The sequence below is a fragment of the Coregonus clupeaformis genome, chromosome 21 (genome assembly GCF_020615455.1).
Source record: "Coregonus clupeaformis isolate EN_2021a chromosome 21, ASM2061545v1, whole genome shotgun sequence".
Classification (NCBI taxonomy): domain Eukaryota; kingdom Metazoa; phylum Chordata; class Actinopteri; order Salmoniformes; family Salmonidae; genus Coregonus; species Coregonus clupeaformis.
This window is the reverse complement of record NC_059212.1, coordinates 4060761-4075555: the sequence shown is the minus strand read 5'-3', so window position 1 is coordinate 4075555 and position 14795 is coordinate 4060761. Positions and strand designations below refer to the sequence as shown.

At 43.3% G+C, this 14795-nt stretch overlaps 2 protein-coding genes across 2 annotated transcripts in view; one reads left to right on the top strand and one right to left on the bottom strand.

Annotated features, from left to right (window-relative positions):
* Positions 1 to 3567: 3567 nt before the first annotated feature.
* c21h8orf74 (chromosome 21 C8orf74 homolog) lies at positions 3568 to 8981 on the bottom strand. Its single transcript, XM_041846903.1, has 6 exons — positions 8909 to 8981; positions 5174 to 5363; positions 4922 to 5042; positions 4721 to 4823; positions 4453 to 4590; positions 3568 to 3891 (listed from the first exon to the last, which is right to left on the bottom strand). Exons 1-6 carry the CDS (start codon positions 8954 to 8956, stop codon positions 3727 to 3729), a joined length of 765 nt encoding a protein of 254 aa, XP_041702837.1. The 5' UTR covers positions 8957 to 8981; the 3' UTR covers positions 3568 to 3726.
* Positions 8982 to 13589: 4608 nt separating this feature from the next.
* rp1l1a (rp1 like 1a) overlaps positions 13590 to 14795 on the top strand; it is a 44248-nt gene continuing 43042 nt past the window's right edge. Inside the window, exon 1 of the mRNA XM_041847274.2 lies at positions 13590 to 13705. The gene's annotated coding sequence lies outside the window, so the exon portion shown is untranslated. The remainder of the gene's footprint in view (positions 13706 to 14795) is intronic.

Below are 14795 nucleotides of genomic sequence, written 5' to 3'. Positions count from 1 at the left end.
ATGATTTCTGCCACATTCAAAACAACTGGAAACTCAGAACTGGGAAATCTCAGACTTCAGTTCAAGACAACTGGGAACTCGGAAAAAAAAAACTAGCTCCGACTGGGAAAATACGTTTTGAATGGTCATCCAACTCGGAATTCCAAACCAGGAGCTGAGGCCTCTTTCGAGAGCTCAGACCTGAAGATCACTGACGTCATGATTCAACCTTGTTTTTTTTCCGAGTACCCGGTTGTCTTGAAATCACCTTTGATGACAAAATGTGCCCACAACAAGGACCACCGCGCTACCTTCCTGTTCAAGTGAGCACAGCTCAAAAATTTATTGTATGCTGCTGCATAAATTAGCTCATGTGCTTTTCTTCACGAGGAGGGGATACTATATAATGTTGTTGGGTCTGTAACCATGTTTGCCAGTGACAGTCTCTTCCCATTCTATATATATATATATATAAGTTCATTAATATTCCCATGTAATTCCAGTTGATATTGCGAGGGTTGTTTTTTGCTGTCACCATTATAGTGCAATTAATGTATTGTTTAGTGTTATGTAGTGGCTTTTCTGGCATGCATCATCTAAAAAAAAATGTTGAGTTTGGCCAACCAAGATTTACATGCTAAAATCGCAACTGATAAATTGTTAGCTTACCCAAACTTGAAACTCACAAACTTGAAATTCACGCGCCTAGGAATAGACCATCGTGAACATAGCGCACATTTCTTTGTACTGCATAATTACAATGGGTGTGTGTGTGAGAGAGAGAGATAAGGAGAGGGGTGTTGTAACTAAGATTGTGCCAAATGATCAGCTAAGCGATCCATCGCAGAGATAATCGCTCACCTCGATCCAGCACCAACGGGTGGAAAGCACCACTCGCTGGGCCGCGACAAGCACTGTGTTGCTTGCTAGACTAGTTGGCTGGTACACCTAAGTGTTTGACATGGGAAGAAGCAGGCCTTTGAGCCAAGGGAGAGCGAATGCCATGTTCCTTATTTGATATTGTTCCCATTCCCTTTTCGCCAAGTTTAGAATGGAAAACTAATAGAAAATAGAAGTGGAGAATTGCGAGCACTGCTCCAGATCACTTGATATCCACCGCAAGTGGGACAGAAGAGAGAAGGGAGAGCGAGAGAGAGGGTAGAGGCACAGAGAGAGAGAGACCCAATTTAACTCAAACTAAACTGTCTATCATACAGCAGAGCGTGTCCGACTCCAACCCCCCACAACTGAATAGATAAGAGCATATCATGAGCTGAGCTCTCCATGAAGAGTGGGTTCGATATATAAATATCCCATGTTTTTTTCCCTCCCCAATCCCATTATAATTTATATCAATAATGCAACAGAAAAATAGTTTGTTATTGCAACAACACAAATTCTTAGTTTTACCATCTCACCAGCAATATCTCTAAAATACAACTGGTCTCCTGAACCAAAGAGTAAAATGTAGCAAGCTAGCAGCAACATTCCATGCTAATCAGAACAAGCTAGCAGCAACATTCCATGCTAATCAGAACAAGCTAGCAGCAACATTCCATGCTAATCAGAACAAGCTAGCAGCAACATTCCATGCTAATCAGAACAAGCTAGCAGCAACATTCCATGCTAATCAGAACAAGCTAGCAGCAACATTCTATGCTAGTCAGAACAAGCTAGCAGCAACATTCCATGCTAATCAGAACAAGCTAGCAGCAACATTCTATGCTAGTCAGAACAAGCTAGCAGCAACATTCCATGCTAATCAGAACAAGCTAGCAACCTCTTAGCTACTCATGTTGAATTAATAATAGAGCTAGCTAGCTAGGTGTCAATTTGAATGACTGTTTAAATGCTGCTCAGGAGGCAGTAATGTTACTTTGGGTGAAGAAAACCATAGGATATAAGAGATAAGTCCATGGCTGCCCCCAGGGCAGTAAATAATTTTTTATATTACCTTTTGTGCTTGAAGTCTGCCCTTAGGGTACCAAGTGATCTTGACCCAAACTAACATTACTGCCCCCTGGGGAAGCATTTAAACAGTGCATTCAAATGGCTGCCCCAAGGGCAGTTAACTTTTTTGTATTATTACATTTTGTGCTTGAAGTCTGGCCTCATAACCTACAGTGATCTTGACCCAAACTACAATTTCTGCACCCAGGGCAGCATAAACAGTCTGTCTAAATGTTTTATAAAACAAATGTCAAATGACCTTCTGGCAGTTTTTCTATTTCTATTTTATAATTCAACATTAGTAGGCGATAGCTCTCTGCTCAGCTAAGTTACATTTAGCTTAGCATTTTCTACTCCCAGAGAAGCATAACGGTCTATTATTAATTCAACATGAGTAGCTAAGAGGTTGCTAGCTTGTTCTGATTAGCTTAGCATGTTGCTGCTAGCTTGTTCTGATTAGCTTAGCATGTTGCTGCTAGCTTGTTCTGATTAGCTTAGCATGTTGCTGCTAGCTTGCTACATTTTACTCTTTGGTTCAGGAGACCAGTTGTATTTGAGATATTGTTACATTTGTCTGACTACTGTAACACAATAATGATTTCAAAACATTACAAGTTGTAACTCAAAAGTTTCATTTACAACATTCTCAGTTCAAATCTCTGCCATGTTTTCAAAAGTTGTGTATCTGTTAAACTCCGCCTAGTGACCTTTTAGAAACCAATCAGATCCTTTCTACCCTTAGAACAAAGTTGACTACACTTTTAAGTTGATCTGCCTGACACAACTGCCCATGTGACCTAATGGTTAAGGTGTATGACTTCGACTCAGAAGATTGAGGGTTCAAGTTAATTTGCGGTTTAACTTTACTTACTTGCACAGGTTCCCAAATGGCTTACAAAAACATGTCCATTGTTGCCAAGATACAGTAGGATATTATCATGTAGTCCCTCCAAAATGGATTTGGTGTCTGATTCCAGATCAGAAGATTGAAGGTTTCAGTCCCTTCGTGGTCATTTAAATCTAGTCAAAATATTATTCTTATCGCAATAACCCACTCAGTGATTGTCAGACAACTCAAACCAACTATAAATTATTCTACAAATGTCTGGCCTACTTTTACAACCTTTGATTTCCACCCAAAACTTTGTGTGAATTTATTAGAATTACTTAAATCTAGTGTAAATATGTTATGTTGTTGTTATCGCAATAACCTGGGCTGAGTTTCCCAAATTCAACTGTTTTTTACGATACATTGTTGCAATACTAAAGTGCAATATTTGTAACAAATGTTATCAAATGACACCACTGTTTCATTTAGCTTATGAAAATATATAGAAATGGTTCCCAATAACAAAAAAAACTCATCAGGATTGACAGAGAGAGTTCAAATATTGTTCATATTTACACTGAACAAAAATGAGGAGTATTTCTGTCTGTAATAAAGCCCTTTTGTGGGGATAAACTCATTCTGATTGGCTGGGCCTGGCTCCCCAGTGGGTGGGCCTATGTCCTCCAAGGCCCACCCATGGCTCCGCCCCTGCCCAGTCATGTGGAATCCGTAGATTAGGGCCTAATTTATTTATTTCAATTGACTGATTTCCTTATATGAGCTGTAACTCAATAAAATCTTTGAAATTGTTGCATGTTGCATTCTATATTTTTGTTCAGTATACTTTATTAATAATTTAAAACATATCTAAATGTTTGTATAAGCCAGGCCTCTTGCCCAGACCCTCTCACCTCCTCTTGGGTTTAGCTGTGTGTGTGGCCCCGGTGGGATCGTTGGAGTGTGTGAGGTCAGGGTGCGTGTGAGGTGTGTGTAGGGTTCCCCCCGGTGGTAAGGGCTGTGTGTTGCAGGCTGAGCTCCAGCAGGTCATACACCAGGCTGCTCTCCTTCAGCAGTCTCCCCAGCAGCAGCTCTCCTCTGGCCCTCACAGTAGACCGCACTAGGTGTGCCACCTCCTGGAGAAACAATACAACTACATACTTACAGTACACAGTGGAGGTGGCGGTGGTGGTCAATTCAATTTAAATTCAGTCAATTCAGGAAGTAAACTGAAACTCTAATTTCTAATTCCAATTTTATCTAATAGGAGGCATTGAGGAAAATTGGAATTTCAGTTTACTTTCTGAATTGACTGCGTTAAAAAATAATTTACCCATTTACATTTTAGTCATTTAGCAGACGCTCTTATCCAGAGCGACTTACAGTTAGTGCATACATTATTATTTTTCATACCCCCTGCGGGAATCGAACCCACAACCCTGGTGTTGCAAACGCCATGCTCTACCAACTGAGCTACATCCCTGCCGGCCATTCCCTCCCCTACCCTGGACGACGCTGGGCCAATTGCGCGCCGCCCCATGGGTCTCCCGGTCGCGGCCGGCTACGACAGAGCCTGGATTCGAACCAGGATCTCAAGTGGCACAGCTAGCACTGCGATGCAGTGCCTTAGACCACTGCGCCACTCGGGAGACACACCCAACCCTGGGTGGTGATGGTGTGTGGATGCGTGTGTCTACCTCTCTGTCCAGTCTGACCTCTGACCCCTGTGGCCCCTCCTCCTCTCTGAGCCTCCGGAGTTCCTCCCTCTTCTGTTGCTTGGCAATCTGGAGCCGGGCACACACACGCTGGCGCTCCCACACACACTCATCATCGCCCTGAGAGAAAGCACACACACATCATCGCCCTGAGAGAAAGCACACACACATCATCGCCCTGAGAGAGAGAATGGAAACGCGTACATACACACGCACACACACACATACACATACACACTTTCTATATCACCTGTGCCAGGGGGAGGGGTGTAGGGGGCACATGCACCTCCAGGTGTTTCTGGTTGATTGACAGGTGACTGGCCCCGCCCACCACAGCTTGTAGCAGCCGTTGCCTAAATGTCAGACAGGGACAGAACTCTGTGTTACTTACCATTACATCAACACACACACACACACACACACGCACACACACACAAGCACACACACTTACCTAGTGACACAAGTGTCAGACAGGAAGTGGAAGACTGCGTTGTGGTGGGCAGGAGGTAGGTGGGGCAAACACTCTGTCAGCCAATCTGAAACTAGGGATAGCACTCTGGGCGGGTCCAGATCTGGGGGAGATGAATGGAGCTTCACACTCAATATAAATGATTACATTATTTTATATTATATAAATGGAGCCGCACAGTCAATATCAATTATTAATATATATGTATAATAAAGATAACAGATAACTACTGACCAGCTAGCTGAGGGAACAGGTCTCTAGTCATCCCGGCCACTGCTCTCACAGCACTCCAAGCCAGGCCACGGTCGGCGGCGAACATGGCACAGTCATAAACAAACTGCTGATGGGCGTTCTGCCGCGCCGCGTCCCCAGAGAACTCTGGCCACGAGAAGTGACCGCTTAGCCGCCGCACACCCTCCTCTCTCTGACACACACAGATGAATAGTGAACAGAGTTCTGGAAACACATCTATATGAAGTCTGCATTTTACAGAAACTCACATACACTAAAGATATACTATGAACTAGTTGGATAATTGTTTACATCACATCTTGGCTTGTATGATTCATAAACATATAATATAATATTATCTCAGGAAACCAAACTATATAATAATAATAATATGCCATTTAGCAGGCGCTTTTACGTATGGGTGGTACCTGGGATCGAACCCACTACCCTGGCGTTACAAGCGCCATGCTCTACCAATTGAGCCGCAATACAGCTATGTTTTAGTTGATGGGTGTGGGGAGTTGTGCCCTGACTGGCCAATGACAATGTCATTTCTGGGTAATATTTCTGGGCAATTAAGGAAACATATTTTGTCTCAAAGAGCACCCACATAGACAAAAGTTATGTAGGTCTATAGCTTCTATAAAAAGGAGTCTTCCCAAGAAAAGAAGCACACATTTGGAGCTGGACAAATAAAGCACAGTATTAGGGGTTCACAGCAAATCTATGAAACCGATTGTTATTCTCTGAATGAACTCAAGCATAGATTGCTAACTTTTTTTTTCTAATTTGGCACTCAGAAACTGGAGGCCATGAGTAACTTGATCAAAAAGAATGGTACCGATTGGCCTATAGGTGGCACTGTTATAAGTAATCTCACTTAAACCCTCATATCCGTCACCCCGTTTTGACCTAAAGACTTGAAACTTCAGGATGAAAAACCTCTTCTCATGCACCATAAGAAGTAACACCAAATTCGGTATGTGAGCCCATGGTACATCTCTCAACTTATTTGCAGAAAAGCTAAGGGATTGGTTAAGAGATGGCTGAGTTATTGATAAATCAGGAAATCAGATTTTACGTGTCCATTTAAATATTTTTGTAAATCCTCTCCACAAATGGCCTATCAATTTGAAAACTTTAGGTTAATCAAATACATTACCATGATATGAACCATGTTAAATTTGTCATTGATATCTTTAAAAAAATAAGTAAACTATTAACAATTAACTTCTTTGACTATGTAACGCTAATGCTTAAAATAATCATTTTCTTCTCATGGACTATAAAAGTCAGATTCACACCAAATTCGATATTTGGACTCCTCACAATAAGAGTTTGAGAATAGAACATTGATGCATTCAAACATGGCCGCACTATACATTTACATTACATTTTAGTCATTTAGCAGACGCTCTTATCCAGAGCGACTTACAGGAGCAATTAGGGTTAAGTGCCTTGCTCAAGGGCACATCGGCAGATTTTTCACCTAGTCGGCTCGGGGATTAGAACCAGCGACCTTTCGGTTACTGGCACAACGCTCTTAACCACTAAGATACCTGCCGCCAGATGTATACGCTAATATGCTAAAAAATACTTCCAAAATCTTATTCTCATGAACCATTGGACCAAATGACACCAACGTAGGCCCATGGTACATGTCTTAACATAGTTTGAGAAAAAGCTAAAGGATTGATCAAAAGATGGCTGAGTTTTTGACAAATCAAAAATCATATGTTATGTGTCAATTTAAACCACGGTAAATCCACTCCACAGAGGCCTATCAACTTGAAACTTGTCATCACTATCATGGACGTCCCTAAGATGAACCATACTCAATTTGGTATTAATATATATATATTTTTAAAGGAAACCATTCACAACTCATTCTTTGCATATGAAACGCTAATGCTCAAAATCAATAATCTTCTCCTCATGAACCATATGTCCAATTCACTCCATATTTTGTATTTACACTCATTACATCAGTCTTTAATGGTTTTGAGAGAAAAAATTGTTGCTGCATTCAAACATGTACCTATAGACGCACGTTAGCACATATGCTAATGCTAAAAATACTTTACACATTTTCTCCTCGTGAACCATGAGTCAGAGTGACTCCAGATTTGGTATATAGACTCAATGAATTAGCCTCTAATGAATTTGAGAATGATTACTCACTGCATTACACCACTATCATGTCATACCAGGGCTATTAGAACAAAACCAATGGACATGGGGCCATGAAATGTGGAATGTAAACCTTATCATTAGAAGCTGTGTGAATATAAAGTCACTGCAAACTCAGATGGCTGCAGCAGACCAGTGACACCATAGGAAACTACAGCAATAACTATTGATCAAGTGGACTTTATCTCATGCAAATGACTGTTAGATTTAAATAATGCAGACGAACAATGTGAAATATGGTGATTAGTAGATCTGTATAATCACATATTGTTGCCCTATTATGTGATGTGAATGTAGTGAAAAGTGGATATTATTTTACCTATTACAGCTGTGAGACTGTATTGAAGGATTTTGGAACGCTAATGTGGAGTGTACCAAGTGAGATTTTAATTATTTACACAAACAGATTTCGACAAAGTCCCAGAATTCAAAGATGACTGCAATATACCATTAGCCTACACCAACGCTGAAAATATTCAACAAATCTTAACATAAACCACTTGTCAAATTGACCCCAGAATTGGTATATGAACTCAATACATTAAGTAATACCTTTAAGAACAGTTAAATGCTGCATTCAAAGATAACCAACCTACAGCACTAGACTAAACGTCACTTGCGTCATCCTTGTGGTATTGATTGATAAACATGATAATGCTTTCACTGACTGCACATAAAGGAAGAAAGTTCCTAGTCTACATGATACGGAGCTTGCTTTGTTATCCAACTGATCTTGTATCATTTTTTTTTGTCATCCTGTGAACCCTGTTCATTGCTGCTCGCAGCTATATTTATATGTATCTATTAATATTGTTGTTGTTATTATTATTATGATTGACAAAAATAATAATAATAATAATAATATGATAACATGGTTTTAGGCACACACCGCGCGCAGAACCACGAGCCCTTGCTGTGCGCGCACTATCCATCATGCGTCGTTGTGTGGGCAGGGCGCGGGCATCTCTACTGAAGGTAAGATAGACAAAGAGATAAAATAGACAGCGGATATTATCCTGGTACTTTGTGGCGGAAATTCTAACGCACTGGATTAGCTACGACGTGTGTGTTGTTTTCAGAACCACCCCGCCAGTCTTATAAAATATGTGCGATTCGGCTGCTAGAGAACTTGTTGCTTTAACAGGAGGCTACTTACTGCGTGTGTGTGTACATCGCAAATATCTCTAAAATGTATCTGGCCATCCATCCTTTCTCAGCCTCCCTCCACACCTGTCAATCCTCTCCCCTCCCCTCGAAGATCTCGTGTCCTGTAGCCTAGATCAGTGAATATATCGACAGGCTATCAATCGGCGCTTACCGCCTGCATGCCGACTAGCCTACCCTTAATGTCAAGTTGTAACGAAGTTAGCTAGCTAACGTTACATCATACAATAGACTACATCATGAATAGCCTGCACGTTGGAAAGCGTTGGCTACACTTGTTTTAGTGACGCTCCAGTAATCCGCACAAATCACGTATTGTTTATCGTCGTATTCTCTAAACCTGGAGTTGCATTTATGAATGTCGTTTTGGTGTTTTTATTTTACCTGAAGTTTGGCAATCTCCGCCATCTCTGTGTCTGTCAGGGTGGCCATTGCAGCGTTGTCAGGGGGGCGTTGTGGTTGCTATGGGAACCACGTCGCAGGTTTTGGCGTAGGCTGATGACATCGGCTGACTGGAATTTCCCCCCATTTCAGTATTCTGATGTCTATTCCCAAGAGTTTCTGCTAGTGTCTATTTCTAGCAGTTTGCTTGCTGTACCTGAGTTAACCCGAAACCTAATTTTATGTCTTGTCTGCTGCTTAGTTGAGTTGACAACCTGCAGTAGGCGTGTGTGTGTGTGTTTGTATGTGTGCCTGTGTCTGTGTGTATCTGTGTCTGTTTGTCTACCTGCCTGCCTGTGTGTGTGTAAGGTACACTAGGGGTTAATTCCCCGTGAACACAGATGGCTCAGGCATTCTAATCCTCTTTCTTATGAATCCCTCCTCTCCTGGTGTCCTGGGGATCATAATTAGATAAATGGATTGAGCAGCAGCGCGAGAACCAGAAACAATGCACCTAATATTATTTAAGGGCCATTAATGGAGAGAGATAACGGCTGCAAGCGGTGCAGACCGGGTCATGGGCTACCACTACAACTACATCCTCATGCACTGATAGCTAGAAGATGCAGAACTGGAGTTAACCGTTCCGTATCTGAACTGGAGTTAACCGTTCCGTATCTGAACTGGAGTTAACCGTTCCGTATCTGAACTGGAGTTAACCGTTCCGTATCTGAACTGGAGTTAACCGCTCCGTTCCGTATCTGAACTGGAGTTAACCGTTCCGTTCCGTATCTGAACTGGAGTTAACCGTTCCGTTCCGTATCTGAACTGGAGTTAACCGTTCCGTTCCGTATCTGAACTGGAGTTAACCGTTCCGTTCCGTATCTGAACTGGAGTTAACCGTTCCGTATCTGAACTGGAGTTAACCGTTCCGTATCTGAACTGGAGTTAACCGTTCTGTATCTGAACTGGAGTTAACCGTTCCGTATCTGAACTGGAGTTTACTGTTCCTTATCTGAACTGGAGTTTACTGTTCCTTATCTGTGGATTACATCTGAAATGCTGCTTCTAGCCGTGGATTATAAAGCAGAGAACAGACTGGAGGAGAATGTGGGATCTAGACCTGTAGGAGACTGGACACTTGGTTGGTTAAATTCCTGAGTCCTGCAGTGAGGAGTTGACTGGCTGAATCAGCTGTTTCTGGGAACTGACCTGAGGAGTTGACTGGCTGAATCAGCTGTTTCTGGGAACTGACCTGAGGAGTTGACTGGCTGAATCAGCTGTTTCTGGGAACTGACCTGAGGAGTTGACTGGCTGAATCAGCTGTTTCTGGGAACTGACCTGAGGAGTTGACTGGCTGAATCAGCTGTTTCTGGTAACTGACCTGAGGAGTTGACTGGCTGAATCATATTATTCTGGTAACTGACCTGAGGAGTTGACTGGCTGAATAATCTGTTTCTGGTAACTGACCTGAGGAGTTGACTGTCTGAATCATCTGTTTCTGGTAACTGACCTGAGGAGTTGACTGACTGAATCATCTGTTTCTGGTAACTGACCTGAGGAGTTGACTGGCTGAATCATATGTTTCTGGTAACTGACCTGAGGAGTTGACTGGCTGAATAATCTGTTTCTGGTAACTGACCTGAGGAGTTGATTGACTCAATCATCTGTTACTGGTAACTGACCTGAGGAGTTGACTGACTGAATCATCTGTTACTGGTAACTGACCTGAGGAGTTGACTGGCTGAATCATATGTTTCTGGTAACTGACCTGAGGAGTTGACTGGCTGAATCATATGTTTCTAGTAACTGACCTGAGGAGTTGACTGGCTGAATCATCTGTTTCTGGTAACTGACCTGAGGAGTTGACTGGCTGAATCATATGTTACTGGTAACTGACCTGAGGAGTTGACTGACTGAATAATCTGTTTCTGGTAACTGACCTGAGGAGTTGACAGACTGAATAATCTGTTTCTGGTAACTGACCTGAGGAGTTGATTGACTCAATCATCTGTTACTGGTAACTGACCTGAGGAGTTGACTGGCTGAATCAGCTGTTTCTGGTAACTGACCTGAGGAGTTGACTGGCTGAATCAGCTGTTTCTGGTAACTGACCTGAGGAGTTGACTGGCTGAATCAGCTGTTTCTGGTAACTGACCTGAGGAGTTGACTGGCTGAATCAGCTGTTTCTGGTAACTGACCTGAGGAGTTGACTGGCTGAATCATATGTTTCTGGTAACTGACCTGAGGAGTTGACTGGCTGAATCAGCTGTTTCTGGTAACTGACCTGAGGAGTTGACTGACTGAATCATCTGTTTCTGGTAACTGACCTGAGGAGTTGACTGGCTGAATCAGCTGTTTCTGGTAACTGACCTGAGGAGTTGACTGGCTGAATCAGCTGTTTCTGGTAACTGACCTGAGGAGTTGACTGTCTGAATCAGCTGTTTCTGGTAACTGACCTGAGGAGTTGACTGGCTGAATCAGCTGTTTCTGGTAACTGTGACCTGAGGAGGTGCTGGTAGAGAAGAAGCTGATGGGTTCTTTAGGGTAAGCACAGGAGAATAACTGCAGTGTGTGTGTGTGTGTGTGTGTGTGTTTGTGTGTGTGTGTGGTGAGGTGGATTAAGATGTTTGTTCAGGTGAGTCACAGCTGCTTAGGAAGGGATGAGGGTCAGAGAGGGAGGAGGGAGGGAGGACAGGAGAGGAGGAGGGAGGAGAGGAGATGTGAGGGGGAGGGAGGGAGGACTCAGAGGAGAGTGGAGGAGAAGTCAGAAAGGAGGGGTGAAGGGGAGAAATGGTGTTAGGAGAGGAGGAATAGATACACCCAAATACTCCAGTGGAGCAGGTGTCTCAAAATTGCCAAGGCGGATCTGAAAAACACACACAGGAGAGGAGAGGTTTGGGTGTTGTTGTCAAACCAGTCAGTCTCTTGGCTCTGTCGTTGCTAGTTATTCTGCATACAGTCTTCAACTTCCACCTCCAGCTGCCAACACTTATGTATCTGGCAATTACCAGACGACATGACAGAGAGAGAGAAGCAGACAGGAGAGAGAGGCAGACAGATATACAGACAGGAGAGAGAGAGACAGAGACAGAGAGAGAGAGAGACAGAGAGAGAGAGAGAGTCAGAGAGAGAGAGAGCGACAGATAGAGAGAGACAGAGACAGACAGGAGAGAGAGAGACAGAGAGAGAGCGAGAGAGACAGGAGAGAGAGAGAGTCAGAGAGAGGGAGAGATAGAGAGACAGAGACAGACAGGAGAGAGAGAGAGAGAGAGAGAGGAGAGAGAGAGAGAGAGAGAGAGAGAGAGAGAGAGAGAGAGAGAGAGAGAGAGAGAGAGAGAGAGAGAGAGAGAGAGAGAGAGAGAGATAGAGAGAGACAGAGACAGAGACAGACAGGAGAGAGAGAGACAGAGAGAGAGCGAGAGAGACAGGAGAGAGAGAGAGTCAGAGAGAGGGAGAGAGAGAGAGACAGAGACAGACAGGAGGAGAGAGAGAGAGAGAGAGAGAGAGAGAGAGAGAGAGAGAGAGAGAGAGAGAGATGTCTAACACTGTCTCTGACTCAAATGCTCTGTTTGGTGAGATGTAAGTGAGATGTAATTCTATAATCGTGCTGTGAAGGGGACTGTCCCTAAGTCTGAAGGACTGTGCCAAAGTTTCTCAGAAGCTAATCCCTAACCTGTATTCAAAATATAGCCTTTCAGCTGGCGGCCACTGTGAACTGATTCCTCTCCTCTGCTCTGACACAGGGGTGGCCAAGCCTCCTGGAGATCTACTGGGTTTGTATGTTTTTGTTCCATACCCAATTCAACTAATCACGGTCCTCATTCAGGTGTGTTAGATAAAATAAATAAATAATAACTGAATGGTAGCGCTCCATGAGGGAGGGTTTACCATCCCTATCCTGACCCCTGACCCCTGACCCTTTAACCTCAAACCCCTACCATGACACGTGTGTAAAAAGTAATTATAGTAGGTTAGAAAAGTCTCACTGATTACACTGGTCTCACTGATTACACTGGTCTCACTGATTACAGTGGTCTCACTGATTACACTGGTCTCACTGATTACAGTGGTCTCACTGATCAGAGTGGTCTCACTGATTAGAGTGGTCTCACTGATCACAGTGGCTGGATTTCAACTGTGGCTGACGGACCTTATAAAAGCAAACGTGTGACGCATTCATCTGGTTTTAGCGTAACCTCATGTTGTAGAAGGGCCTAAGTTATAGAGAAAATAGTTAGTTAGAAAAATGTATTCAAGTTTCACTCCACAATGCTACCATAGTTGACAATACATAATACAGATTTTTTAAAACCACATTGTGGACCACTCAAATAGAGGTTTGAGACTCTAAAAGCAGTCATGGTAAAACATGGTACAGTAAGTTCTAGCCTCAGTAGGATGTCCATGTGCTCTGGCTCCTGTGATCTATTTCCTCCGTCTGCTGCATCCCCAGGAGCTCGTCAGTCAACTCTCTAACCAACCTGTTCTGTATGGAACTGCGTGTATCATTCCCTCTAGCCCCAGCCCTACCTCCTCCATCACCCCCGCCAGATCTCAGCTGATTAAGGAGGCTTTGCTTTCTATCCTCCACATGCCCCCCCTCCAGATCTGATTAGCTAGCGGCCATCTCACGCTAACCACAGTGTCAGTGTGTGGACTAACGGCTGACGGTAGACACGGCTAGCTCAAACACTCTCACGCACAGACACTGGTGCAGTATGGGAGCCAGACGCGGAGCAGATTGAAGGAATTCCCCTCAGACTGCTTCTATCTGATTGGATCATGTTTCCTGACTATGTGAGTAGAATGTCTGGAAGTTAGGGTCTCTAGTGTGTAAAGGTGTGTGTGGTGGTTAGTGTGTGTGTGTGTGTGTGTGTGTGTGTGTGTGTGTGTGTGTGTGTGTGTGTGTGTGTGTTTGATGAAGATGACTGTAGATAGTTGATTGTAGTCTCAGATTCACTTTGTTGGGTCCAACTATTCTGCTGACTAACAGTAGAATGTGGAGGTATTGTCCTGTAGTGAAACCCGTTTGGGTTTTTAGTAATATAACCACAGAAGGTTTCAATGTATGTTTATATGGTTTGGTTACATAGCCACTGAAAATATCTATGGATGTTCATCTCTGATGGGTCGACCCAGCGGTTACAGAAACATAACAGGTGCGTTTGCCTGTCTCTCTGTAGGATTGTGTAACTCCTGTTAAAAGGTAAGAGGAAGTAACCTATTAAAGGCTGAGCAGAGGAAATTGGTATTAATCCCCAGGCCGTGTTTAGGCCTAGTAGGTTATGCACACTGTACACTTTTATTGGTTCCGTTCTGGGACAGCTCCATTGTGTCATGCTCTGTCAGGACACTGAATACGGAGCAGAGGACGCCTGTTATCATAAAGTCACAGTTCCTGCCTGTATGCCTCTGTCTATGCAACTATAATGTGGAGTCTGTGATCGGAGAGAGAGAGAGAGAGAGAGAGAGAGAGAGAGAGAGAGAGAGAGAGAGACAGAGAGAGAGACAGAGAGAGAGACAGAGAGAGAGACAGAGAGACAGAGAAAGAGACAGCGAGAGAGAGACAGAGACAGAGACAGACAGTGCGCGTGTGTGCGTGCCAGGGTGGGGTTGGGCTGAGGTGACAGCTTATCCTAAGGACCTTTTTTTATATACTCAGAGGACCGCTATTAGCATGTTTTAACCACTCCTGTGTAAATGGTAGATTATCTGACACTCAAGAAGAAGGTCTGATCTCATTATTACTGAAACAGGATACAAGTGGAAAATATAAAGATCCAGTCCATTAAAAAAATTGGAGGCCCCTTACACTTCAGTGTTGTGATGCAAAGATTCTAGCAAAATGTATAGCGCATAGAATTAAAAAGGTATTGTCGGACATTAT